The sequence below is a fragment of the Gouania willdenowi genome, chromosome 1, assembly GCF_900634775.1.
Source record: "Gouania willdenowi chromosome 1, fGouWil2.1, whole genome shotgun sequence".
NCBI classification, from domain to species: domain Eukaryota; kingdom Metazoa; phylum Chordata; class Actinopteri; order Blenniiformes; family Gobiesocidae; genus Gouania; species Gouania willdenowi.
The window spans coordinates 14,714,390-14,739,754 of record NC_041044.1 but is presented as its reverse complement, the minus strand read 5'-3'; the positions used below and the strand labels follow the sequence as shown (position 1 = coordinate 14,739,754).

At 40.9% G+C, this 25,365-nt stretch overlaps 2 protein-coding genes across 9 annotated transcripts in view; one reads left to right on the top strand and one right to left on the bottom strand.

Moving 5' to 3' along the window:
* Nucleotides 1–11,361: 11,361 nt before the first annotated feature.
* On the bottom strand, nt 11,362–23,628 carry LOC114464370 (E3 ubiquitin-protein ligase RBBP6-like). Of its 2 annotated transcripts, none has more exons than XM_028448491.1 (12): nt 23,529–23,628; nt 20,821–20,920; nt 20,228–20,267; nt 17,699–17,737; nt 17,383–17,501; nt 17,087–17,259; nt 16,861–16,964; nt 16,444–16,769; nt 14,991–15,516; nt 14,323–14,895; nt 14,151–14,209; nt 11,362–12,163 (listed from the first exon to the last, which is right to left on the bottom strand). In XM_028448491.1, exons 3-10 carry the CDS (start codon nt 20,243–20,245, stop codon nt 14,839–14,841), a joined length of 1,362 nt encoding a protein of 453 aa, XP_028304292.1. In that variant the 5' UTR covers nt 20,246–20,267; nt 20,821–20,920; nt 23,529–23,628; the 3' UTR covers nt 11,362–12,163; nt 14,151–14,209; nt 14,323–14,838. The 2 variants fall into 2 exon arrangements, with proteins under 2 accessions (XP_028304292.1, XP_028304284.1); XM_028448483.1 differs by lacking the exon at nt 23,529–23,628 and adding an exon at nt 22,729–23,086.
* LOC114464332 (cytochrome P450 3A40-like) overlaps nt 23,196–25,365 on the top strand; it is a 36,442-nt gene continuing 34,272 nt past the window's right edge. For 3 of the 7 annotated variants that reach the window (XM_028448453.1, XM_028448409.1, XM_028448399.1), the window contains exons 1-2: nt 23,196–23,330; nt 25,009–25,082. The gene's annotated coding sequence lies outside the window, so the exon portion shown is untranslated. The remainder of the gene's footprint in view (nt 23,331–25,008; nt 25,083–25,365) is intronic. The other 4 variants (XR_003674179.1, XM_028448389.1, XM_028448445.1 and 1 more) reach the window with 2 other exon arrangements.

Sequence of the window (25,365 nt, the reverse complement as noted above, 5' to 3'; positions counted from 1 at the left end):
CATCTGGGTGTGGTCTATGTTTTCTATAATAAATACCTCGTTCTGAGGCATCACCTCAGAGCAACTCAACTTATATCAGACTTCTGTGTCTCTTTGTTGGGTTTTTCTCCGAGCTGCAGCTCGCACCCCTCTGCCTCTGGTCGCCTTTTAAGTCAGATAGTGTTTTTCTCCTTGAGTTGTGATTGAGCAACGGTCTTAACGTATTTAGACCTAACATTCACTGGTGCCGAAACCCGGGACCTTATATCTTTTCTTCTGGATCGGCGCAGGCGCAACCGGACCATTAGTAAAACTGCCGGCACCCCCTCCTTTGCAGGGGTGGTCACAGCTTGCTCCAGCGCCGACCCGGGGGACGAGTGACGGGTCCCACGAACCAGGGAGAGCACTGACAAGGTGAGAAGCAGTTTTCTTTTCACCATAATACCCGTGACGTACAACGGGGAGTGAAGACCGTGGTGGGTGACGTAATACTCACACGGCGTGGTAAAGGGACAGAGGGCAGACGGGAGTTGTTGTGTGGTGTTTCTTTGTGGTGTTTCTTTGTGGTGTTTCTTTGTGGTGACGGTGTCTGTAAATCCTGTGCTGAGAACATGGGTAACGCGCAGCGTAAAGCATTGATGGAAAATAATGATGTGAAATTCATGCAGAGAAAGTATCCCGGTAGTTGTTGCTATCTGGAAGATTGGTACAAGAATTGTGGGTTTGCAGGGAAATTGTCAGATGAAGCTGGAATAGAGAAAGTGTCTATCTGGTGTGAGGGAAAGAGAGTGAAGGCATTAAAAAAGTTACGTCCTAAACAGGCTGAGTTAATAGCAGACCACTTAAGAGTAGTGTGTATCTGGAAAGATGCTATGAGTATCAGGAAAAAACAGATAGAAAAAGGTGAAGAGAGAAGGAAACAGAAAGTGTTAGCAGCAGCTAAAATACAGCCTTGTGATGAGACCGTTTGTGCACCGCGTAGAGTTGAGGAGACAGATCAGCAACAGGTTGGGGCTGCAGGAGGATTGGAGGAGGGGCGGGCAGTTGTAGGGCAAGAAACAAAGGGACCTGTGACTAGGGCAGCTAAACAAAAGTCAAAACAGATGAAAGAAAGTGTCGACAGTGAGGAGGATGGGCAATATCATGTAACTCAGACGGGAATAGAGAAAAATCTATATCCAATTTTGTCTATGATAGAGGTAGCTAATCCTCGTGGAGGAGAGCTCCTCGACCCACAGGATCCATTACAGGGTGCCCATCCCCCACAGCTGTTGTTGTTTCGCCCATGGACGGAGCAGGAAGCATTAGATGCCTGTAAGGGCGTATGTGACGTTGAAAAAGACCCGACTGCTTATGCTGAACAAGTACGTGGGTTGATTGAGACATGGCATTTAAATGGACTGGAGGTGGAAAAGGTTCTAAAACTAACACTTAGACACCGATATCCAGTAGTGGTGGGCGGTTTTACGGGGAGACAAGTTAACCGTCAGCCCCTAGCACATAACTCTAATGAGCTGCGACAGCAGGTTGAAGCACTGATGCAAAGAGTGAGAGCTACTTACACTAAACCCCCAAGCCACGAAGAAATAAGTGCGTGTCGTCAGAAACCAGACGAGACGCCAATGGAATATCGTGCCCGTTTAGAAACGGTTTTTAGGACTAATAGCGGGCTTCCCCATTCTCCACTGGCGGATAATCCATACCAAATACAGCTAAAAATGTGGTTAATCAGTGGTTTGTTGCCAAACGTGTCAGATTTCATAAAAAGAAACTGTGTCACACACCGCACCCTCACTGTTCCAGAGCTAATGGAATGGGCCGAACATGCTTATGAAGTCACTGAAAGAAAGAAAGCAAAAACTGAGTCAGCTAACGTTAATGTATTGGCTGAGGCCATGGCTGCAGCTCTAGTGAGCCAACGCCCAGGGTTTAAAAGACAGGGGAAAAAGCCATACCGCACCAGAACGCCTGATGAGGAAAAACAAGCAAAAATAGATCGAGAAAAAAGACAATGTTTCATTTGTCATGAGGGAGGACATATGGCAAGAGATTGCCCAAATAGAAAGCAAAAAACAGACCATACGTCGTTCGGGCAAACTCCTCGGCAGTGACGCCAGGACTGGCCGGAGGAAAATGTAATCAGTGACTCCGGAACAGATAATGAAACCCCAGAGTGTGACATAGCCTTTTTAGGGCAAGATGAGGATGTTGACCAATATGACAATGATTTACCTGCAGAATATGAACATCCCCCACCTTTAAATCCAAACCATTTTGTTGATTTCTCCATTTATGCAGCTGTAACATTAACACATGACAAATACCCAAAACGTACACTGTTGGTGGGACCAAAACAAACACCAGTCACCTTTTTGTGTGACACAGGGGCTGATGTTTCGGTCCTCCGTGATCAGGTGGAGGGCGTGGTCACTTCCAAAAAGATTATTGGCATAGTGGGAGTAGGTGGGAAGCCTCAATATGCATGTTGGTCTGAGGAGGTCATTGTACAAGATGAAGATGGTTCGTATCACACACACCCATTTATTTTGACAACTGATTGTCCCTTCAATTTAATGGGAAGAGACCTCCTCAGTAAATTACAGATCAGTTTAGTGCCAACTGCTAATGGAATAGTGCCAAAGAAACTTTTATCAGATACTAAAGAATCACTTATGGTGTTGCAGAGCCCAGTCATTCCTAACAAATTCTATACATTGGATCCAGTGTCAACAGGCCCTCGGTCAGTGGTTGGGTCTATGGAAGAACTGCGGGCTAAAATAGCTAAAACATTTGTAATCCCTACAGATGCGCAGACACAGTGGCCACCACATGTTACAATGATTTATGTCAGACCGGATGGGCCACTGCCAGGTCAACCAGACTGGCTACGGAGACCAGACCTGTCCCCTGAAGGCAGAGCAACTGCTAAAGCCTGGGAGGAAAAGTTTTTGCGATTGTCACCACAGAAAATAACATTGACAGACGTTTGTTGGTCTCCAGATGGATGGATTATAATCAGAGTGACGCTGCCTCCAGAGTTGACACCAATAAACCCCCCACGGTTTCCACACATCTGTTTACAAAAACCTGCACATAAACAGTGGAAAGATGCAAATGATCTGTTGGCTGCACTTCCTGTCAAGAGTGACCTTTGGAGGAAAGAGAGAAACAATGTATTCACATACAAAGGCTCCTTTTGTGGCTTTGTGAAGAAACAAATGTTGAACTGGTGTACTTTGGCGCCCCCTGCTGTGCATTTGGATGCATGACTTTCTGTGTGCACTCTGACTTTAAATGACTTTCCTACAGTACCATCATGTCTGTGGGCTACATCAAAAACAGATGTTGGACTTATGACAACCGCAACATCTGTAACCATAGATCCAGCCACATCCCACAGGCCTCGAATTAGACAATATCCACTCAAATCAGATGCAAAAGAAGGAATAAAGCCTGTTATTAATGATTTACTCACTGCAGGTGTGTTACAGGAACATGACGCAGCTGAATGCAACACCCCCATCTTCCCTGTAAAAAAGCCACAAGGTGGCTGGAGGATGGTGCATGATTTAAGAGCAGTAAATCAGGCTGTTAAATCACGAGCTCCAAATGTACCAGACCCACACACATTGTTAAATGAATTACAACCCCATCAAAAATGGTTCACTGTAATTGATTTAAGTAATGCATTTTTCTCCATCCCTCTTCATAGTACAGCGCAGGGGTGGTTTGGATTCACATTTGAGAACAAAAAATACTCTTACACTCGCCTTCCACAAGGGTTTTGTGACAGTCCTACGATCTTTTCAGCGGAGATTAACAGATGCATCAGCCACCACACGTGGCCAGAGACCACACAGATAATTGTTTATGTTGATGACATTTTATTGGCAAGTCCCACCAAAGCGGAAAATGAAACAGAGGCAATCAGACTGTTCACACATTTGGCAATAAGGCCTCATTGGAAAAACTCCAATTTACACAGGAAAAAGTAACATTCCTTGGACATAACATTTCAGCTGAAGGGAAAGAACTTACCACATCACGTAGGGAAGCAGTACAAATGGCACCAAAACCACTTACCGTCAGACAAATGATGGCCTTTTTAGGCCTGGCAAATTATTGCAGGTCGTGGATCGTTGATTATGCCATCATAACTGCCCCATTACAGAACCTAATGTTAGACACACATCAAACTTTAAGCGCACCTTTGCAGTGGACACCTGAAGCGGAAGAAGCATTTACAAAAGTGAAACAAATCATAACAGGAACAGGGGTGATGGCGCTGCCAGATTACAACAAGCCATTTACACAGTCTGTTGACTGTAAGGACGGTTACATGACATCAGTACTACTACAGCAATATGGTGAGAAGCAACGACCAATAGCCTATTACTCTAAACGATTAGATGATGTGGCTAGGGCGCTTCCCCATTGCGTTCAGGCGGTTTGCGCCGCAGCCATGGCTGTGCACGCGTCTGCTGAAGTAGTGTTGTTCCATCCTTTGACACTGTTAGTCAGCCATGCAGTTGACATCCTGTTAACACAAACAAAAATGTCATTCTTATCTCCTGCCAGGTTTTTACACCTTACTAATACCTTGTTGACACCAGCCAACCTCACTCTAAAGCGCTGTGCTGCTTTTAATCCAGCTACATTGATACCAACAGCTGACGATGGGACACCGCATGACTGTGGACAGTTAGTGTCGGTGACATGCAAACCACGTTCAGATTTGACAGACATTCCATTGGAAGACGGAGATGTAGTTTTTGTAGATGGCTCCTCCTCCAAAGCACCTGATGGAACAAATCATACTGGTTATGCAGTAGTTACATGCGACACTGTGTTAAAATCAGGCAAATTGGCTGGAAATCAGTCTGCACAGGCAGCTGAAATTGTGGCCTTGACAGAAGCCTGTAAACTTTTCAAAGGCAAGAAAGTCACAATTTACACTGATAGCCAGTATGCTTTCTCCACAGTTCATGTGTTTGCTGCTCAGTGGGCTAGGAGAGGTATGAAGACATCTAGTGGTAGGCCTGTGCAACATGCCTCCCTGTTAAAAGACCTCCTCGCTTCAGTCCTCTTACCTACATCATTGGCGATATGTAAATGCAAGGCACATACTGGCGCCACTGATGCTGTCTCTCTGGGTAATGCGAAGGCTGATGTTGAAGCTAAAAAAGCTGCTTTTACTGAAGCACTTACTGTTCAGGTGTTGCCTGTTGATGTTGTACCACTTGGCTTGCCGGATGAAGTCCTGATTGATATGCATGCCAATGCTCCTGAAAATGAAAAAACAAAATGGGTTACTGAAGGTGCTGTTAAAAATGACTCTGGAGTATTCATGTTAAATGACAAGCCGTGTTTGCCTAGAAGTTTGTTTGACGTCGTTGCTAGAATGAGCCATGGGTTGGCCCATGTCTCAACAGGAGGGATGGTAGACATAGTCAAACAGTCATTTCATATACCACTAGGACTCCAAACCCATTTTAAAAACTTTTGTCGTCAGTGTATCATCTGTTGCCGTCATAACCCTCAGGGTAATGTTAGGCCCCCTCGGGGTAAAACACCAGCTGGTACATATCCTTTTGAGGTCATTATGATGGATTTCATAACACTGCACACTATTCAGAGGTATACGTATTGTTTGGTTCTGGTGGACTCATTCTCAAAATGGGTCACCATAGTGCCCGCTAAAACAAATGATGCAATGACAGTGGCAAAGGCCCTTTTGACACGTATAATACCTCAACATGGCATCCCACGACAGATTTGGAGCGACAATGGACCCCATTTTGTTAACAGAGTAATACTCCTGCTGACAGAAGCCATGGGCATTGAATTAAAACATCACTGCTCCTACCACCCAGCCAGTGCTGGATTGGTAGAACGCAACAATGGTACCATTAAAAACAGATTAAAAAAGGCTGTAGAACAAACAAACAGGCCCTGGCCAGAGTGTGTTCACCTGGTAGAAATGTACATGCGCATAACACCAAACACACAGGGTTTGACCCCCTTTGAGGTTGTCACAGGGCGACCTTTTCACCTACCCCTCACCAGTTCTAAGTGGGTGCAGGATCAGGAGGGAGAGTTGGATCCAATGACAAAATGGATGGTTAAATTATTCACAGATGCTGACATTGTTAAAGCTAACACATTGCCTAGCCTCTCTTTACCTGTTTCAGATCCCCTGCGTCCTGGTGATTGGGTCCTCATCAAGGTGATTAAGAGGAAACACTGGTGTACTCCACGGTGGGACGGTCCTTACACAGTTCTGCTAACCACACCAACTGCATTTAAGATAGCTGAAAGGCAAACGTGGATACACCAGTCACACGGGAAAAAGGTACTGAAACCCACCACAGCAGGTGCTACACCCTAGTAAAACACAGAGATGGATCTGTTGTTCCTCCTCCTCCTCGTGGAATCCCAGGAAGTGCTAGCAGGGACTCTAAGCTCACCTTGGTATGATTACACAGGTAGATGCCCCAGGGGCCTTAACCTCGTTATGTGCATACCACAAATACCGGACATTTTAAGTGACGTTACAATTCCACTAGAGGCCCTGGCTAATAAAGGCTACAAACCATGGAAACATGGTAAGGACTATGCAAATTATGATTGGTACATGCAAGTCCGGGGAGCAGACCAAACATGGTCTACTCATGGTTGGTCTGAGGTACCCCTCCATACAAGCTACACCCCTATTACCTGGCCCCTCACACCATCTACACGTACCGTTACAGCGGCATATCTGTCATTGCGAAAAACAATTGTCCAGAAACAAAACATCCTACTCCTAACCGTTAACACCACCGCGGTACCTCCTTCTTGTTTACTTATGGGATTCTGCCCTGACGTACAAGGAAAAGATCCCATTTTTTGGATGGATATTTGTATTACACCTCCGGCCACTCCCGTTGTAATTAAACCACGCATGGACATAGTGTTGTCTCCTGAGGCTAGACAGAATATACAAGTTATTAATGCAAAATCTATGCCAACTGAAGAACCTGACTCGTTACTCGCATTACTGTCTGAGCATAATAATCACGTCCATCATCGTCTGCGCGCTAATTCTTGGTACCGTATGGTAGAACTATCTGCACGAACAGTAACTAATGATAGTTGCTATGTTTGCTCACATCTGCCGCATGCTGTAACATCCCCAACTTTGTTGTCTGCGTCCCTGCCAGCCCCTGACTCAAAGAACGTGCTAGATTGTTTACAAAATAAGTCCATGATCTCGTGCCCTCCTGTTCTACCAGTGCTAAAAACCCTCGAGCCCCTAGGTCAGGCTGCTAAACACCTAAACACGAATGCTGTCCCCTGTGGTAATTATACTCACTGCTATCCTTTATGCGTACGATTTATTGGTCCACCAACTAACACCAAAGGTCTACCATCAGTAGACATAAACCATTGTGCTACCGTTCAGAGCGTCAGTACGGTTGCCCCAATGTTTGCTAGAGACGGTGTTTGGTTGAAGTGCGGTGACAAAGTTTATCCTTCCCCTCCAATTAATATGTCAGCCGTTTGTGTACCAGTAGCAGTCACAGATGGGTCTTTCATAGTTCATATGACAATGCCTAGTCGTTCTCGTCGTGAGATTATAACCTTCACCCCTCATGATCCAATATGGGGCTCAGATGTCCCTCACGAACATAGACATTGGTCAACTAGCCAAAAAGTCGTTCTTGCTCTTTTTCCTAACATAGGCGTGGGTAAGAATTCCCTTATGATAGAGACCCTCCAATACCGCCTTCACATGCTTCTTAATGCTACTTTAGCTGTTGATAACAAAATGAATGCTAGAACAGCGGCCACCGCGCAAATGGCTATTCAGAACCGTATGGCCTTAGATACGATCTTAGCTTCCACAGGTGGTGTGTGTGCTATGGTGGGTGCTACCTGCTGTACATACATACCTAACAACTCCTCGGAGTCCATCGAGGACGCCCTGCAAACACTCCGCAACCTGGAAGGTGCCATGTCAGCTGACGAGTCCAGTGTCCATTCATCCGGGTGGGACTGGCTGTTCCAAGGCTCCTGGTTCCAATTTCTGCTACGTCTGGGTCTCCCTCTTCTGGCTGTGCTGCTGGTCGTTGGTCTTGCCTGCTGCTGCATCGTCCCCTGTGTGAAGAAAGGCATAGACAACATGATCATCGGTGCTATGCAGGTCCAGGCTTCCCCAGAGTACCAACTCCATGTTATGGGTCTCTCCCCATCTGCCCCATTGATGGACTAAGACCCTGTCACACCTTCCCATGATTACAGTGAGCGGTAAAGGTTCACTGCTACTGAGGGTCATGTGCTAGTAACCTCTGACCCTCCCTTACCAACTCCAAAAACACACTGAGACTTAAAGCCCCATTTTCGACACCATGGTTTTGGGTCATCATTTGTACATACACTCAGAACTGTCTCCAGATCACCGTGGATCAGAATCGATGTTTGCCCCAGCAGGGGGGGACGGTGGGGAATTTTTCCCGTACTAGCTGTCGGGTTTTCGCCCCACCCCTCGGTGGTCATCCCTGTTGTTTTGGTCCCATGATGGCACCGGGTAAACCTGTGAAGACGCCCGTCTGCTTGATGTTTTCCAAACCCACAACAGGGCGGATATGTAAGATATGCTATAGTGTGTGTGTGTTTTTTACTACTTTATTAGTTATAATTAAATGATTAAACGATAGTTAGAATATGAAATTATCCATGATTAATTGTGTGTGTGTTTGCAAAACATATCCATTGTCCACCACAGCTGGTTTAAACTAGTTTGGGCCAGTGTGGGTGTACGTGACTCACTGCATGGACATATGAGCTGTTTTCTACCCAAAGTTTTTGTGTTTCCATATATGGTATTAAAACTGCACCCAGAGCGTTGTTGCACAGCCCATCTGGGTGTGGTCTATGTTTTCTATAATAAATACCTCGTTCTGAGGCATCACCTCAGAGCAACTCAACTTATATCAGACTTCTGTGTCTCTTTGTTGGGTTTTTCTCCGAGCTGCAGCTCGCACCCCTCTGCCTCTGGTCGCCTTTTAAGTCAGATAGTGTTTTTCTCCTTGAGTTGTGATTGAGCAACGGTCTTAACGTATTTAGACCTAACAATTATCAAGTGATTTTTTCATAATACTGCCCCTTTCAATGGAATTGTGTTACAGTGTTTATTGCATGTGCTGGAGCAAACACTCTTCTGTCATGTGAGCAGTCAGTGATGTGTAGTGTGGCACTGCAGCATCATCTGCCACTTGACATCCTCACAGCAAAGTATCGAGGGAGGTGTGTGTAAAAGATGTTGGGGATAAATGTTGCTTTGCTTTTACATCCCTGGTGATAATAATGCTAATATTACTTCTTTGGCTCAACAGATGTGAGATTATGTCAGACACTGTTCTGGAGAGTAACCTCACCTCCTGACTGTGATCTTGTGGGGTTTCCTGAGGACAATGGCTTTTGTCATTAGCTTTGCTGATCTTTCTCCCATTGATTGTGTTGCTCTGTTGCATAATGCTTATGTTGCACAAATGCATCTCTTCCCTGATGTCATTTCAGTTTATAGAATTAAATATGCTTTCCAATCATCACACTTCTGTTTTTTCATATCCTCATACATTAATACTGACAGTGACGATGACTGACCTAGATGCTATTTCAGGATGCTTTAATGCAGTGGTTCCCAAACTTTTTTTGTCCCTTTTGTCTCTTTGCAATTCTGTTAAATCATGTGTTGCTCCTTTTCATATCACAAGAACTCCTTCAAACTTTCATAATCTGTTTAATTTGTGTATCAGCTGGTTCTCCTAAACTCCAACACGTGACCTAACGCTTTAACTACAAATGTAAAATGCTACGTGCATAAATGAAATAAATTAATAAAAATCAATGCAACTTTCATGATTACTTCATTAGTAAGTAAATATTGTCTTTTTTGTAGAATGCTATAGTCTCCTATCAGAAGTGTGATTAAACGGCCTCTCTTGCATAAATTAATTATGTTTCAATAAATTACAATAAAAACTGTATTTTATTGGTGTTAGTCTGTGATTAATTTGACCAAAAGAAGCTTAAAAGGGAACTAGGAACAATTTTTTATGATTTAAAAAAAAAAATTCATAAATGTTTCTGGGTACTAGTTGCCCCTTCAATGTGCTCTCGTACCCCTCTGGGTATGTGTACCCCTGGTTGTGAACCACAGCTTTAATTGGCAGTTGGGGTAATCTTTATTTCTATAGGTAGTTTTTAATCAACATGATTCTAAACTTGTATTCTTAATCAGTAAAATTTACACCAGTGATTTAAAATCAATAATGGTCATTCATGTTATACAGTAAAAATCAATATTTTAAGAAAGTAGTTTGATTTACATAACTCAGTTAATTAAGTTTTAAGTTGTATTTAAATTAATTTGAATCAGTTTTGTGATCTAGCTAAGGTTATTTCTTTTCTTTATTACAGGTGGTTTTTCAAAAATGGATGATTGTGAATGATAGTTTTTTGTGTACTGTGTGTCTTCTGTGACCTGAATGTGTTCTGCTCTAAGGTCTGTAGTAGATTAGCTCCTTAAAATACAATTCTCTGCATGTTGTTTCTTTGATGTTGTCTTGTTCAGTGTTGAGTGTGTAGTACATAAAGTAATTGTATACTGTATGTACATTTTAATATGATACACTGTACTGTAAAAATGTTGAACTTAGATTTATTATCATTATTGCAAACCAAAACAATGGCATTCTGTTGCTTAAACAAAGCCCCTTCAAAATAAAAGTAACAATAAATATATTCTTATCCTGGAAGGTAAGTTAGTTTTCTATTGATTAATCTACACACACCTGTTTGATCAGACCAGGGGTTCTAATGACATTTTGCTACAGATCAAGAAAGCTAGTCTAGATCTGACCACACCTGCTAAGATGTTGCTCTGATTATTCCAACATTACTCCTTTATTATTCCTCCATTAGCATCTAATATTAGACTGAAATACAAGTTATTTTCATTACACTAAGAAAACACCAAAAAAAAACAACAAAACTTCTTTACAGCAAGTACACTCTAAAAAGAGGCAAATTGAATTAAGAACACTGAATATTACAATCCAGTGTAGCATCAATTCTCAAATTATCTGCTCCAACTTTGAGGAACCTTTCCTATCCCTGGGTGTGATCCAGCAAAATCATTGGGTGGATTTTAGCCTGAGCTAAGCTATGTTAGCAAGGCGTCTCTTTCTCAGCTTTCCCCTTTATATTTTCCTCATCCACGTCCTTGTCTTTGCTCTTTTTGCTCTTCTTCTTCTTGTGTTTCTGCTTGTGCTCCTTGTGTGGGGCCTCTTTGTCCTGACTGCTGTGTTTTTTGTGCTTTTTGTGTTTCTTGTGTCTTTTCTTCTTCTCTGCTGTGGTGTTGGCGGAGCCGCTGTGGTTGCTTAATGTGGGGCTGTGGGTGGCACGGCTCAGGGTGGGCGTCAGGCTGTTGCTTCCTCCTCTTTCCTGTTCTGAACCCTCTCCCTCACTGTAGTCGGGCACAAAGGCTGCTTCATCTGTCTCGCGGCCGAGGTCCGAGGCCAGCCGTTGTCTTCTGGGCTCGGGCCCTCGAACTTCCTCTCGTTCACCTCCACTACGGCTTTCTGCAATCCTCTCCTCTTTTCCTGCAGCTCCTCGGTTGTCTTCTCTTCCTCCACCTTTTCTCTCATTTTCTCTTGCAGAAGCTCGCCCTTCTTCTTTGACGGCTTTTCTCTCCTTTCCAGTTTTTGTCTTGGTTGTTTTGTCCGAGTTGGCCTGTGTTGTTCTGCCAGTCTTACTTTCTTCCCGTGGCGCTCTCGCCTTTATTTCCTCCTTTGTTGTTCCTCTCCGTTCATCCTTTGGAGTTTCACGGCTTTCGCTCTTCATTGGTTTCTGTGTTTCCAGCAGTGCTTCTTTAACAATGGTCTGTGGGACAACTGGAAATGCTTCTTTAGGTGCACACGGTTCATCTTCCAAACCATCTTCATCGTCTTCTCTTTCCCACTTGGAGCGGGGTGGTGGTTGGTTGAGGGCCTCCTCTCGCACTTCACTAGGAGCTGCACTGACTCTCTGGTTGCAGACGAGCCTAGTGACTGGGCTGGATGAGGGCTGCTCTGCAGTGATGGAGGAAACATTGCCCTGGTCTTTTTCTAAGTCTGGCTTTGTTTTTTGAGTTGATCTTCTATTTAACAACAAAATGAAAAAGAACACACTTTAAGAGACGTAAATATGAGTAAAGGACACCAAAATGAATTTCTAAGAAATTTTACAATTATGAAATTACATCCAAGTAGTACAATAATATATTGACACCCATTGGGCAATATTTGGCCTTGAAAGAGACGATTTTTATTTATTCCTCCAGGTAAATAACCGATTTGAACTTAACATCAGAAAGGAAACAGACCTTAGTGACCCCATATTGGTAATTTTTTTTTTTATGCTTATCAAGGTAATTCGAGCAGGAGTGTCATCTCCAGAATCTATAAAGGCCTATTGTCTAAGAAGTCCCACAGTAAAGGACATGTTAAAGGGATCCTCCACTGTTTTTACAAATGTGGCCTAAAATCTTTGAAATGTCCTTATTAGAAGATTTTCAGTCAAAATGACAACTTGTGCTGTTTTGGGTTGCTCTAAAAATCAGTAAAAGTGAAAAAAGTAGATGCAAACTTCTTTTGTTTACCAAAATTTTATAAACAAAAAAATCTGCGACCGCAGGGGGCGACAGTTCCATCTCTGCTGTTTCACAGGCGCCATGAAGAAGAGAAGAACAGCTCAACAGGCAACCAGGATCAAACTGCTGCTCTGAGCAGCAGGTCTGTATTTAACCGGAGCTCTTCTTCTCTTCTTCATGCTACCTACGAAACAGCATTCATAGGGCCCAGTGCTGGAGAAACTGTGGACTTGTGGGTGATCAAACGCACATATTCTGGGACTGCCTCATTTTGCAACACTTTTGGACTGAAGTTGAAGGACTAGTAGAAAAGTTACTTTAAGTGAACCTTTAACATTTTTACTGGACATATTCCTGGATAATCTGTCCCACAATCACAGCTTTTTGCTGCATCTCCTAATGACTGCAAGAACAATAACAACATGCTGGTTAAACCTGAACCACCTACGGTCTCACAATAGATACAAAAAAATTAGACAGGTTTAATAAATAAAATAGCTGACAGCACAGCTAAAGCTCAAGACCTACATCTTTGAAAGAAGATGGGGACCAGTTTTAAGACTTTTGGAAAGGCTATTTATACCTCTTGTTTTTTTTTTTCCTTGAAGTATGTCTATTCTTTTTTCCCTGTCCTTTATTGCAACCATATATTTATTTTATTGAGAGCAAGGACCCAATCTCAGGACTATTGTTGTTGTTTGTATGTACATTGACTGTTTGATAAAAAGTTCAAAAAAAAAAAGTTGAAATCACAGAAGTCGCAGAGCGTGTGGCTTCACACGCACACAGCTCTGCTCATCACAGCCTATTTGAAGCTGCTGTGCACCGATACATCATGGGCCGCTACTTAGTTAAAGACCAGACACCCAACAAAGTGAACCAGTCCAAGTTCCTCCATCAGATCCACCCAAAGTTGCTGCAAAGTTCCAGTTGACAGAGATTCACACTGCCAGTAACAATTATGAACTGGTAACTGGACTAAAGCATGCTAAGCTAACCCACCGACACACAAGGCTGTGCTAAACGCTAACGCTAACCACTTCATAAAAGGAAGAGACACAGTTAAAAGTACACATCTTACTGTCACCAAACCACTAAGAGCCACCGATTTACTTATGGTAAGATTTAACACCTGTATGGAAGGGTAAAATCTAACATGTCACACATTGTGGTAAATATTGAACTAACGCCACTATTCATACATCCCAACTTGTGAAACGCAATATTTTTTATATGTTCACAGACAAAGCTGGTCCCATTAGACAGTAATCTAACTATTATTATTATTACACCTAAATATCCTGTTAGTACTGCTCTCAGTAATTAATGCACTTGATCTGGTTTATATTTATTATATGAAATCAGTGATATTATCAGCCATAACTTTATGTAACATATTATCAGATATAAAACAAACAACTGCCCATCACTGGCTTTAAACTCCTTTATTATGACACAATACAATAATGTCTTCTTAATTAGGCCTTTAAATGACCTTCTCTGTGAGCAGAAGCAGATTTCTCTCCTGAGGACACACTTCTCTCCGTTCTGTTCCTGGACACACACATGGGACAGAAAAACAATTACAGTTGAAAGCATTTTTGTTTGATTGACACAATAACATTAATTACAGATATGAAGAAGACTTTAGACTGCAGGAGACTCACCTGTCAAACTTAGCAGACCTCTCAGTGCCCTTGCCTCTGTATTTTGAGGAGGTTTTTTGTTTCTCGTGATGGTTGTCCTGTTTCTTTGAAATTTTGGATTTCTCTGCAATGGTCATTCTATCCAGACACACAGACCTTGCTGATTCACTCTGGCCTGTGGAGGTCTTAAGCTCAGTCCGTGACTTTTCTCTCTCAGTTTCTCTGTCTGCTGTGTCAGCTAACTTTTGCACAGCTGTCACTGTGGACCCTGATCCCCTGTCTCAGGCTCTGTCAGATCGAGAAGGTCTGTCTCGCTCACGATCTTTAGCAATGGTGCGATCCTGCTCTCTTTCAGCTCTGTGTGTTTTCCCTCCAGCACTGCTTGGTCTTTCTCTGGACTTGCCCCTTTCAGTAGATGAGGATCTTTCTTTTCCTCCTTCTGCTGTTCTATGATCTCCTTCAGACATGTTAGCGGGTGATCGATCCGAGATGGAAGAAATCTTTTCAGAACCTGTTGTTGGTTTCTTTGATGTTGACTCAGTGCTGCCTCTTCCTCCCAGAGCTGTTTAACTTAATTCTCCTCGGTGGTTTTACCTGCAAGTAGAAAAAAAAGATAAGACAACTAAGATATGACAACTATGTAGCATAACCTTTAGTTGAGGAATGTGAAAAAATGAAAAGAGTCCTACTTCAATGTTCATAAGAGCTTCGATAGGAATATGATGAGGATCACACCGATTTAGCTCTTGGCTACCAGGCAGAGGAGGATTTCCAGGTCTGTCAGAAGGTGGAACTCTGTGGAAGTGAGGGTGATGAGGGGCTTGTGAGTGGGAGTTTGCTTCACTTTCCATCCCAGGGCCATCAACTCTCCTCAACTTTCCCGGAGGTGGTCCGCGTGAAGTCCGATTTTCTTCTCCCATCGTCCTTGAATTGGGGGCATCTTCTGATTTGCGTTTACTCGGCTTTACAGATTTTGTACGGGACCGATAGCCAACAGGTGAGCGAGACCGTGATCTAGATCTATAGGGTTTCCGATAGGAGGAGGGGGACTGCGGGCACCCAGAGCGCCGGTCGGCATAGGACCTTGAATGAGAGCGAGATCTTGTCCGTGAGCGTTCATCACTGCGCCCATTGTGTCTAGAAATTGGGGAACGTGGGTAAGACCGACCGTCTTTGTGGAAGCCTTTTGGGACCTCATCAAGTTTGGAGGTAACTCTAAAAAAAAAAAAAGATAAGGAATGGATCAACTATTTTATATGCATTGAACATTTACATTTTGCATTAGTGAATTGAGTCAGAACCAGCAGTTAAAGCTTTTTATACAGAATATACCAACTTGGGATGGCCCTACCACTTTAATAAATCACCAAAACTAGCATTTTTGACCAATCACTGTCTGAATTCTCAACTACGCCGCTTTTTTAGGTTATCATCTTTCATTCCTGCCATTGTGCAACATTCACTGAGAAATATTACAGTGAGAGAACAGAAAAGCCACTTTGCACAGGGTCAAATATATAAGTGAGCAGGACGTTCATCAGTGTGAATTCTAGATCTTGAGCCATGCAGTTACAGCAGAAAACACAGTGGGATACAGCTGCGTTACATTTTTCCCTGCTGACAGATTGTGTGCTTTGCTAGAAACCCCATTCACTAAAACTACAGTTAACATTTTCACATTACCCTAGAAATGACCCACAGTGAGAAAGGACATCCCTTTTTTGGTGTAAAAGAACAAATAATCAGCTTGCAGTCTTAAGTTTTGAAACTTTGTTGTTTGTGCTGTTTGTACAGTTTTACTGTTTCTGAGCTAGATCTAGGAGATATATCTTGAAGAAAGCTATATTTAGCACAATTTGTTCAAAACAATGCGTTAGGCAGAATTACACATGAATGAGTAAACATTTATGATGAGCTACAGCACAAGATGTCTAAAATGCAGGTAAATAATATGTTTATTTTAAATGTCTAAATGTTTGTTTTAAATGGTTTGTTTTGCAACAAGACAACAGGAACAAAGCTTTTGAAGTGAATAAAAAGGCTAAAACTGTTTTTCTGCAAAGCAACTGCAACTTGAGGTATGATTCTGCTCCTAACATTCAGTGGACTGTCTGAGGCTTCCAAAACTAACAGGTTACTCACTTTTCCATCTGGTGATGTCTCGGTTTGTAGAAATTATCCTTTGAAATGGAAGGCTGAGGGAGGGGTGGTGGAAGATGGACAAGCGGGGGCTGGGAACCAGGGGCCCACCATGGAGCATTAAAAACTGGGTGTCCAGAAGCATAGACGGGCTGAGGCTGGTAACTAATTATGGGTGGTGGGATGAGGCCAGGGCCTGAGGTGTATGGTGGGAGGTATGGTTGTGGTGGGGGTCCGTAGAGGGCTGGGGGCGGGTACACAGGAGGCAGAGCTGGGTGGTGCACCTGTGCACCTGTGTATGTAGTCCCATTATTGAAGTTGTTCACAGCCTGCATGAATCATCACAGATGCATTTGATTACATTGAATACTGCAAAGTCAAGTAAATAACAATATGGTAGTGTGTGCGTCTCAGGTTTACCTGTCGTAGGAACTTATTGGCAATGAGATTATCAGGCGAAACATTAGACTGTTTACATGTGAAACAGACGTGATCCTCCGAGTCCAACAGGGCAGTTCGGATACCTTGAGACAAAACACTCAAAATCAACTTATGGGTTAACACAATAACATGTTCACACATTATCTAGCTTAAGGGTCAACTATGGAAATGTTATGCAGTTGGTGAGAAGCAGCTTTTTACTCACATTCATCACAATAACTGTTTCCACAGCAGGGTATCAATACAGCATCGATCATCAGTTCAGTGCAGATTGGACATAAAAGGTTGTCTGGGATTGGATCAGCGCCCTCTTCAGCCAATGACTGCTTATGTGGGACAAACGGGGGGCTCTTCTTTTTGCCTTTGGCATATGCTTCACTGTAAAAACATATATTTCATTATTTTAGCAACAAACATTTACGTAAGTCAAATAAACATGGCAGTGCTGCTTTCATGTGCCATTATATTCATTATTTCTGAAGGCTTCTGTTAAAAACCTACGCATTGATAGCAGGTTTTGCAGTCTTGGTCAGCATGACTTTTTTGGTGCTTTGCCCTGTTGTCATCATAAAGCGCTTACGGAGGCTGGCTCTCACTTGTATAATTTCCTGGGTTGGTGGCTGGGAATCATGAGAAAATAAAAGTTTTTGAAAAAGCACTGAACAAATTACGACAGTTACTGGCTAGAAAATCAACCGGGTTGGCAGTCTACAAGAAAGGAATTATCCAAAAATCCCAGAGAGACCAGGATAAGCCCAGAAATTCAAAGACACTTCACAGTTGTGATGCAGAAAGATGTGAACGTGTTAAACAGTACCTTGATTCCTTGGTGGAAAGACAAAGGACAGGAATCCGTCTGCAGGAGAATCAGAATACATACATTAATGTTATTAATGTTTCTAGCAGACATTGTTGGACAGGCAGTTCCCCTCCAACTCTTTTTGTCTTTGCATGTTTTACTGTTTGGAATGGAATATTTAAAATGATGTCTTGTTTTGTTTTGTTCCGGAATCCAAGTACCGGTACATCATTTAAACATCAAATAAATCTATTCAAACTATACAACAGGAGGAATTTTTTGAGAACATAAGATTTTAACAGAAAAATATATTTTTTCCATAAATATTATTCCACTGAAGATGATTTTGGTTGTGACTCATGTTCCTTTCAACACAGTTAGGTACTGAGGAAAACAAAACAAAACAGTGATATTTACTTTTCTAAAGTTGGACTATACACACTGCAAGTCTCATCTCTTCTTGCTAGGCCATTAAATTAATTACGATTCTTCAGTTCTTTTAACTATCTAGTTTGATGCAAATATATTTTCAAAATTAAAGCAGCTTTTGGCATGTTTGTGGGGATCGGTAAATAGTTTTTCATGACATACAGACTTTTAAAAGTTTTTTTTTTTTTTAAATGCCATAAAAGTCTTTTTGAAGCAAATGAGAAAAAACTCCATTCCAAACCGGCATTACCTTTCATTTCATTGTGTTCCCTATGTGAATCGACAATTTCCTAAAAGGAATTAGGAGAAATTTGAATAGTTTTCATTTCCTAGGCCACAGAATTAATTGTTTCCAATTACTTTCCAAACACAATTAGCAGCTGAAATTAATGCTAAAACACTTTTAACCGTAATACCTGATAACAATAAAAGTCAAATTAAAAAACGTGATGTAGTCTACCAATTTTTCCTTTAACTTTGTTCCTTTATCCGGCCCCTATCTGCTACATGAAAATGTTTCTACCTCAAGTCAAAGTCTAACACTACGTTCACACTGCAGGTCTTAATGCACAATGTGATCATTGATATTACATATTAAATGCATCTTGAATCAGTTTACAGTATGAACGGACAGCGACAATGAAGTGATCTGCATGGGCAGAAGAGGTCCTACGGTGACCCATTACCCCGCTGGCTCGTACGATGTTTACAAAAGTAAATATGGAGGCGTCCGGTGGTGGACTCAGGATTATGATGTTTTTGCATGGTGATGACGTAGGAGTCGGATAAAAAGCGCCTCGGCCGTCCAGACTACAGTTGCATTGCAAAAAATCGGATATGTTTTGAATTTGGGACCACATATGAAAGTGACCTGGGTCAGATTTGAAAAAAATCGGAATTGTGCTGTTCAGACAGTCTTTAACAGATTGGATACAGGTCACATATGGGCAAAAAGATCAGATATCGGTCGCATTTGCCAGCAGTGTTAACGTAGCATTAGTTAGCGCTCAAGCGCAGTAAAATGTACGGTTCAGTATCTGCAAGGCTAACTGGGTAAACTTTCCTATTGAAATATTAGTAAATCTAAAAGAATATGCGTGGCTCAGGAAAAACACTGAAAATGCAGAGGGGTGGTGAGGGAACACACAGGGATCTGGTACAGGCGGATTTGACACCGAACCACTGAATAACTTTATTGACAGGTTCTGCAGCTTACAGCTCACAGGACACTACACCAGAATACTTCTCACTGCGGTGACCATCGGAAAGCCATCGGGTATCAACAAAGTGGTCACTAATCACGTGTCTTAAAGCTTAGCAGGTAACATCAAGGATGTGAATGGCCAAGGCAAAGCATTTCACTTGTTAAAACTAGCTTCTTCATTGTACTGAAAACCACAATTTTAACAATGCACTTTAAACTAAATCCTGATCTTCAGTAAGAGACACAGCAGTAGGGTGTATTTTAGTGCAACAGAGCGAAATGTAAGCTTTTAAGTTATGTGCACACCATACTTGGAACACAACATTAGAATGAATAATGTACAAAGACAAAATTGACACTGGCAAATATCACCTACAGGGGTTTACTCTTAGCACGTAATAGATCTTTAAAGATAAAAATCATTGGGGGGCCTTTTCTCAAAACACTCCAGATAAGTTGATCACAATTAATTACAGCCAAGATGTACAGTATGTTGTCAGAGCATTAAAAATATTTTCACAGACAATATGACATCAGAAAAAACATTCCTTTTAAACTCTTGAAATACATTTGTTTGGCCTGAAGCAGGCTACAAACCTTTCAATATGAATTACAACCATCAACAGTTAAAAGGTTTTTAAACCTTTCATAATATAAACAAAGGAGGTGTGTTTTTATTTTATTCCCATGTCATTCAACCAAAAATGTCTTGAACCATTAAGAAAGTGAACCAACCTAGAATAGCATTTAGTCAACAACACACAGAACCTGGACACTAAACAAACCAAAAATATCAAACTTGATGTGTGTTAACAGGATGTTCTGTAAAATTGCCCAAGAAGCAAGAAAGAGGATGAGATAATAGAATGGATGAGGTGAGACAAAATTAGTGTTTTGGAGATTGTTTTACTTACGGGCTTGAATGATTCCATCACTTCTTTTAAAGAACGATATCTGCAGAAACAAAAGAACACATCGATGCAATCAGACAACTTCATGGTTCTACACTAATTACTGATAGTATGTTCTTGAATTTGTGGTCATTTCTGAAACATTGAAATGTGATTTGTGGGAAATTTATCATTATTTTGTATGAAAGATTTCAGGTTTTTTGAAAAAGGTGTGCACATTCACTAGACAAAGAACAACCAAAAAATACTCATCAGAACATGAAAATGCAACCGATATGACGTAGAACAGCTGATTCAGTTCTTCTTTCATACATTTTACAGTTTATCTGACACAATATGAATGACTTAACCTTCTGAAATGGAAATAGCAACTGTATAAAACACAAACTAAGCCTTCAAAAGTCTACAAAACTGAAAAGTGTAAACTAACATGTAATTTACAAACTAAAACAAAACTGGGGACATTTTTAAAAGAGAATGTCAGAGGTTATAAACCTGTCATGTTGGGAGCAGCATTTTTTAAAAAAAAAGAAATGTAAATGATTACACCTGAAATTTCTCAATTTAATCTTTTGATGTACAAGTAGTATACGTACACAATGAACGGCTTGCCAGCTGGTCGCACTCCACCGACCGGCGTACGACGGACGATGACAGATGAGTGTCTTGGGATTTCAACTTCATCATCTAAGTATTCTGTAAAAAAGAAAAAATTACAAAACACACAAAATATTTAGCCTTGACATTTCTCAATATTTAGAAAGTAGTGTTTTCTTTGTGAGTAAACAGAAACTCATATTAAATAATGGGAGTCCCCTGTGCTACTTTCAATCAATAAACAGCAAGATCATAACTGTGTCTTCTTAACCACTCTGTGATGTTTGTTTGTAAAGACGTCCTTTTCTAAACAAAGCTAATGTCATTTTACCAGTTTAGGAAGCTTATAGAAATAATTACACTGCATGTTTACACAGTGGGAAATGCTTTTAACAATACTTGACCTCTTTAGATGATCTAAAGGAACATTAAGTTTGACACACTGCTTTAAATGGTTCAATTAAACTATTATGTAACAAAAAGTCTTTTTAATTAGATTCCTGTGATTTATATTTAGGGGTGAGGGGGACAATTAAATGATCAATGATTTGTGGAATAAAGAAATAGTTTTTGTGAAATGACAACCCAAATGTAGCAATATTTATCAAAGGCCAGGTAGAATTTTTTAATAGTCCAATAGTTAGTGATGCGACGTTCTGTATTGAATAATCCAGGCGGTGATATGTGATGCGTGCTTTGAGGCTTGTATCGATGCCATAGGCCGTGATGTGCAAAGACTCGCTGGCTGGCCACGCCCTCCAACTAGTTCATGAAGTGGTTTGTGAGTTGGTGTGCGACTCAAAATAAATAGGATAGTCTTACAGACTCTTACTTTTTATGCGTTGATTATCAGCAACATTTGAAAGATTAAAATGGAGCCGGCAAAAAAGAAAAAATGTGAGAACCTTTTGATCTCATTTCACCCAACACGGTAGGTACATATTCATTTCTGTGTATTTTTCTCATAAATAATACCAATTTTGCAATGCAATTTATCTTTTGCTCTCTTTAATAATATTACACAATTAATATAATTATTATTGTGTTCATATGTATATAAATAGCATATGTTATAATTATAACTTGTATATGGGTAGTATATAATATTACTGTATATATTGTTTATGTATATAAATGTATGCATAGGTGTGTGTATATATATATATATAATGTTGTATTCATAAATAGCTTAGATAAATTGGTTATACTGGTTTTAAGAGGAGTAGGATTCAATAAGTCAGACTCCATCCTACTCCTTTTTTGAACGTGTAAATGTTTTATTGAAAATTTAAATTTTACTTTGTGTTTTTGACTTGTTTTGGAAACTAACTTGTTTTGTGACATTCCTTTTATTTTATGTGTTGTTTTTGTTTACACATGTTCAAAAATAAATCAATCAAGTGTCTGTTGTGTGTCAGGGAGTTGGGGTGACAAAAAGTTTCACTGTCTATACTCCACCTTTAAAAATACTTCTATTTTCCATAATGCCAGCATTTCTCATTTAAACAATACTGCTCATAAACAGATAGAATAATACATGCATTGCATACTTCTGTATTTTGCTGACTTTTTTTTGCAAAATACCACACACTTTAAAATTGATGTCAACTGATATATTTGCCTATTATACATTGTGTGTCCCATCACTACCAATAACAGAAGTGTACCATATGGTAAAACAATCAATGTGTTGTCAGATTATATTTCATCATATTTTAAAATCCTTACAGATTCAAAAACAAACATAATTTCAGTTTAGAGCCTACATACTAATGTGTAAAGATGAAATTGTTAATCCATTGCTTTGATTTTTAATATTAATTTCAAGATACTTCTGAAATTAAATCTGACGCACATTCCAAGTTAAACAAACAAAACATTGCATAGCAAGGATTAGGGTTATGTACCTTCTCGAGTATCCGCATTGGTGATCTGCAGGTCGCAGTGTCTGGACTTCAGATGTTCCTGAGTCATGATCAGTTTCTTTAGCTCAGTGAGAGTGATGTGCAACCCATCAAAAGTGACAGTGTTGTATTCCAGTTTGGAAAAAAACTTATAGTGAATACACGACATTTTTACACGTCTTTACACGTCAACCTGAAGATGAAAACTGTCTCAAGACTGAAGACAAGGGCCAAATCTGATCACTTTAAATTAGGAAAAAATCCTAATACAAAGCATCATGAAATGAGGAGACCTGTTGGTCTGTATAGGCAGTGTTTAAAGGATTTTAGAACGAATTCAGTCGTTTCTGAGAAACATCCAATCAGTAACTGATAGATTGTTCGATTCTATGTTGCTTTCATTTCAACGTGTGTTGTTGTCATGGATACGACAACACGTCAACGTATTCGATGACGTCATCTGACCAAAACAAAGGTGGCGGCGCCTGAGAAAAACTAACGCGAGTGGCTCCTCCGAGTTTCAAAAATACAAGGCAGTGAAGACACTCATTCGTCGAAGGCAGCTGTTCCCCGTAAAGTGACACTGTGTTGTTACTGCTGCGGAGGTATGTGCACATAGAGAGAGAGAGTAATATGCTTTTAACATAGCATGTTATATTTCTGTAATGTTGCTGTCTGGCTAGTTAGCATGTTAGCTCCTCGGAGGGATTGACTTTGGAATGTTTGGAGGGAGGGATCTGAGAGTGACCGTGTGCACCTTTAACTAATATTAGCCACTTAGAACATAAACAGGGCATACGAACCTGGGGGGTGTTTGATCAAACCCAGATCAGGGTTAAGTCCATGAGAGTCCGGCTCCGTTAAGTCGGGTTAACTGGAACGATGTTTTCATCACAGTCCGTGGGTCACACCTGCTCCTGACCAGGTTTAAGCAGCAGGCTTGGCTTAAGCTGCAGACGCACTCGCAAAACCACGTTATCATAATTAAAGATGTAATTTAGTGATGCTTTAAAACACTCAATATAGATCTACAAAAGGAAAAAGGAGTCAAAAAAACTTCTTAGACTTTTTATTTTATTTATTTAAATACCGCTTTAATGCGGCATTTTAAAAGGAAATTAAACAGAATATCATGATAAATGTTTTAATTAGATTATAAATCCATACAAATGACGACAGAATCATTGTCTTATTACATGTTTAATGTGTACCGTATTTTTAATGAGACATCATAGTCTCCATGTGTTTAAACCATCAGTAATAATATATAAGGATACATGCGTATCCATCACCTCCGTTTACCGCACCGTATAAATGTGTCCATTCATTGATCAGAGATGAATAATGAGAACGCTGTGGATACACAGAGAGGGAGGGGCTTCAGGGACAGTCACAGGGCAGAGCACAAAGGCAATGACAAAGATATGCAGTCGCTCATCTGCACCTGCAGTGTCTACAGTGTTGGATGTGATATTCAACAGCATCCAACAGCACTGCTGCTGCTCCCACTGTTCATTTAGTGCTGAGTTCAACAAACTATTCATCACTCACAAGTCTCATGAATTACACATAAGTTACATCATCTTTTTTATTAAACGCTGACAGGTGTTAAAAAACTTATCAAACGCACATGATCAGTGTGTGATTACATGATTAGTTGTTTGCTATGATAAATGGACTAAATAACACCTTTAACCCTTTACTACTTTTAAAATGTTCAAACCACAGAAACACCTTGAACATGTCTGTCCTTTTTTTTTTAACGCCATTTATCACTGCTGATGTCACGTCCTGTTGGTCTCAGCAGTGGTTCCTATTCATCGTAAAAGATGCAGCGCATGCGCCGTCACTCGCTAATCATTAAATCTGTGATTGATCTTGTGCGTCTTATGAGGACTTAAGCTAAACACTGTCAGCTGATTGGCTTAGCTGGGGAGATTGAAGCTGAGAAGAGTTTGATGAAATGGTAAAAGCCAGCATGGTCACAGACGACTTAGCTGAACCAGGTTTAAACCAAAACCTGGCTCTACTGAGAACACTTTGATCAAATACCCCCTGGCATTGGATATAAATCTGTGTGACGACACGGCAGGTGTTTTATGAGGTTAGATTTGTTCCCTCCCTCCTTTGGCTCTTATAGCTTGATGGAAACGCCTCTTTACCGTCTCTACCTTGTTTAAAGCCAAAATAGTTCCAATTGTGACTTTTGGAGTTCATTTTTTTGAGCATAATAAGTGATGCTACAGACAATCGACGCCGCGGCAAACTCTCTTTATCTCGCAGCTGCTTTTCAAAGATGGAGGGACTTCCTGCTTTTAAAAGGATTCCGAAAGGACCAGGATTTGGCCTTTGGACAGGTAATAAACATGTGTTAATTAAAACTTACGGGACTCTAACAATAAATGTGTAGTTTTTGTAGTTATGTGACTTCAGGTAGATTGGCAGATGCAGGGGAGGAAGTAGAGCTGTTGAGGGCGGGACATCAAGACGTTCTCTTACAAACTCCAGATAGCAGCTTTAAGTGTTTAGACAGACGCTCTGTGATTCCTCCAGAAGAGGGCGCTGTCAACATAAAACCAAATATTTTTGAAAGTAGATTAATGTGTTTTGTTCTAATGAGGGGCAAAGTCTACAAGTAAC

Excerpts from the sequence above, each read along its gene's own strand:
- LOC114464370 (XM_028448483.1), bottom strand. The coding sequence starts at position 22,894 with ATGTCGTGTATTCACTATAAGTTTTTTTCCAAACTGGAATACAACACT. Across the intron at positions 20,268-20,820 it reads GCTGGCAAGCCGTTCATTGT|ATATCGTTCTTTAAAAGAAG; the intron begins GTACGTATACTA and ends TTGTTTCTGCAG. Across the intron at positions 16,965-17,086 it reads AAACAGTTATTGTGATGAAT|GTATCCGAACTGCCCTGTTG; the intron begins GTGAGTAAAAAG and ends TTTTGTCTCAAG.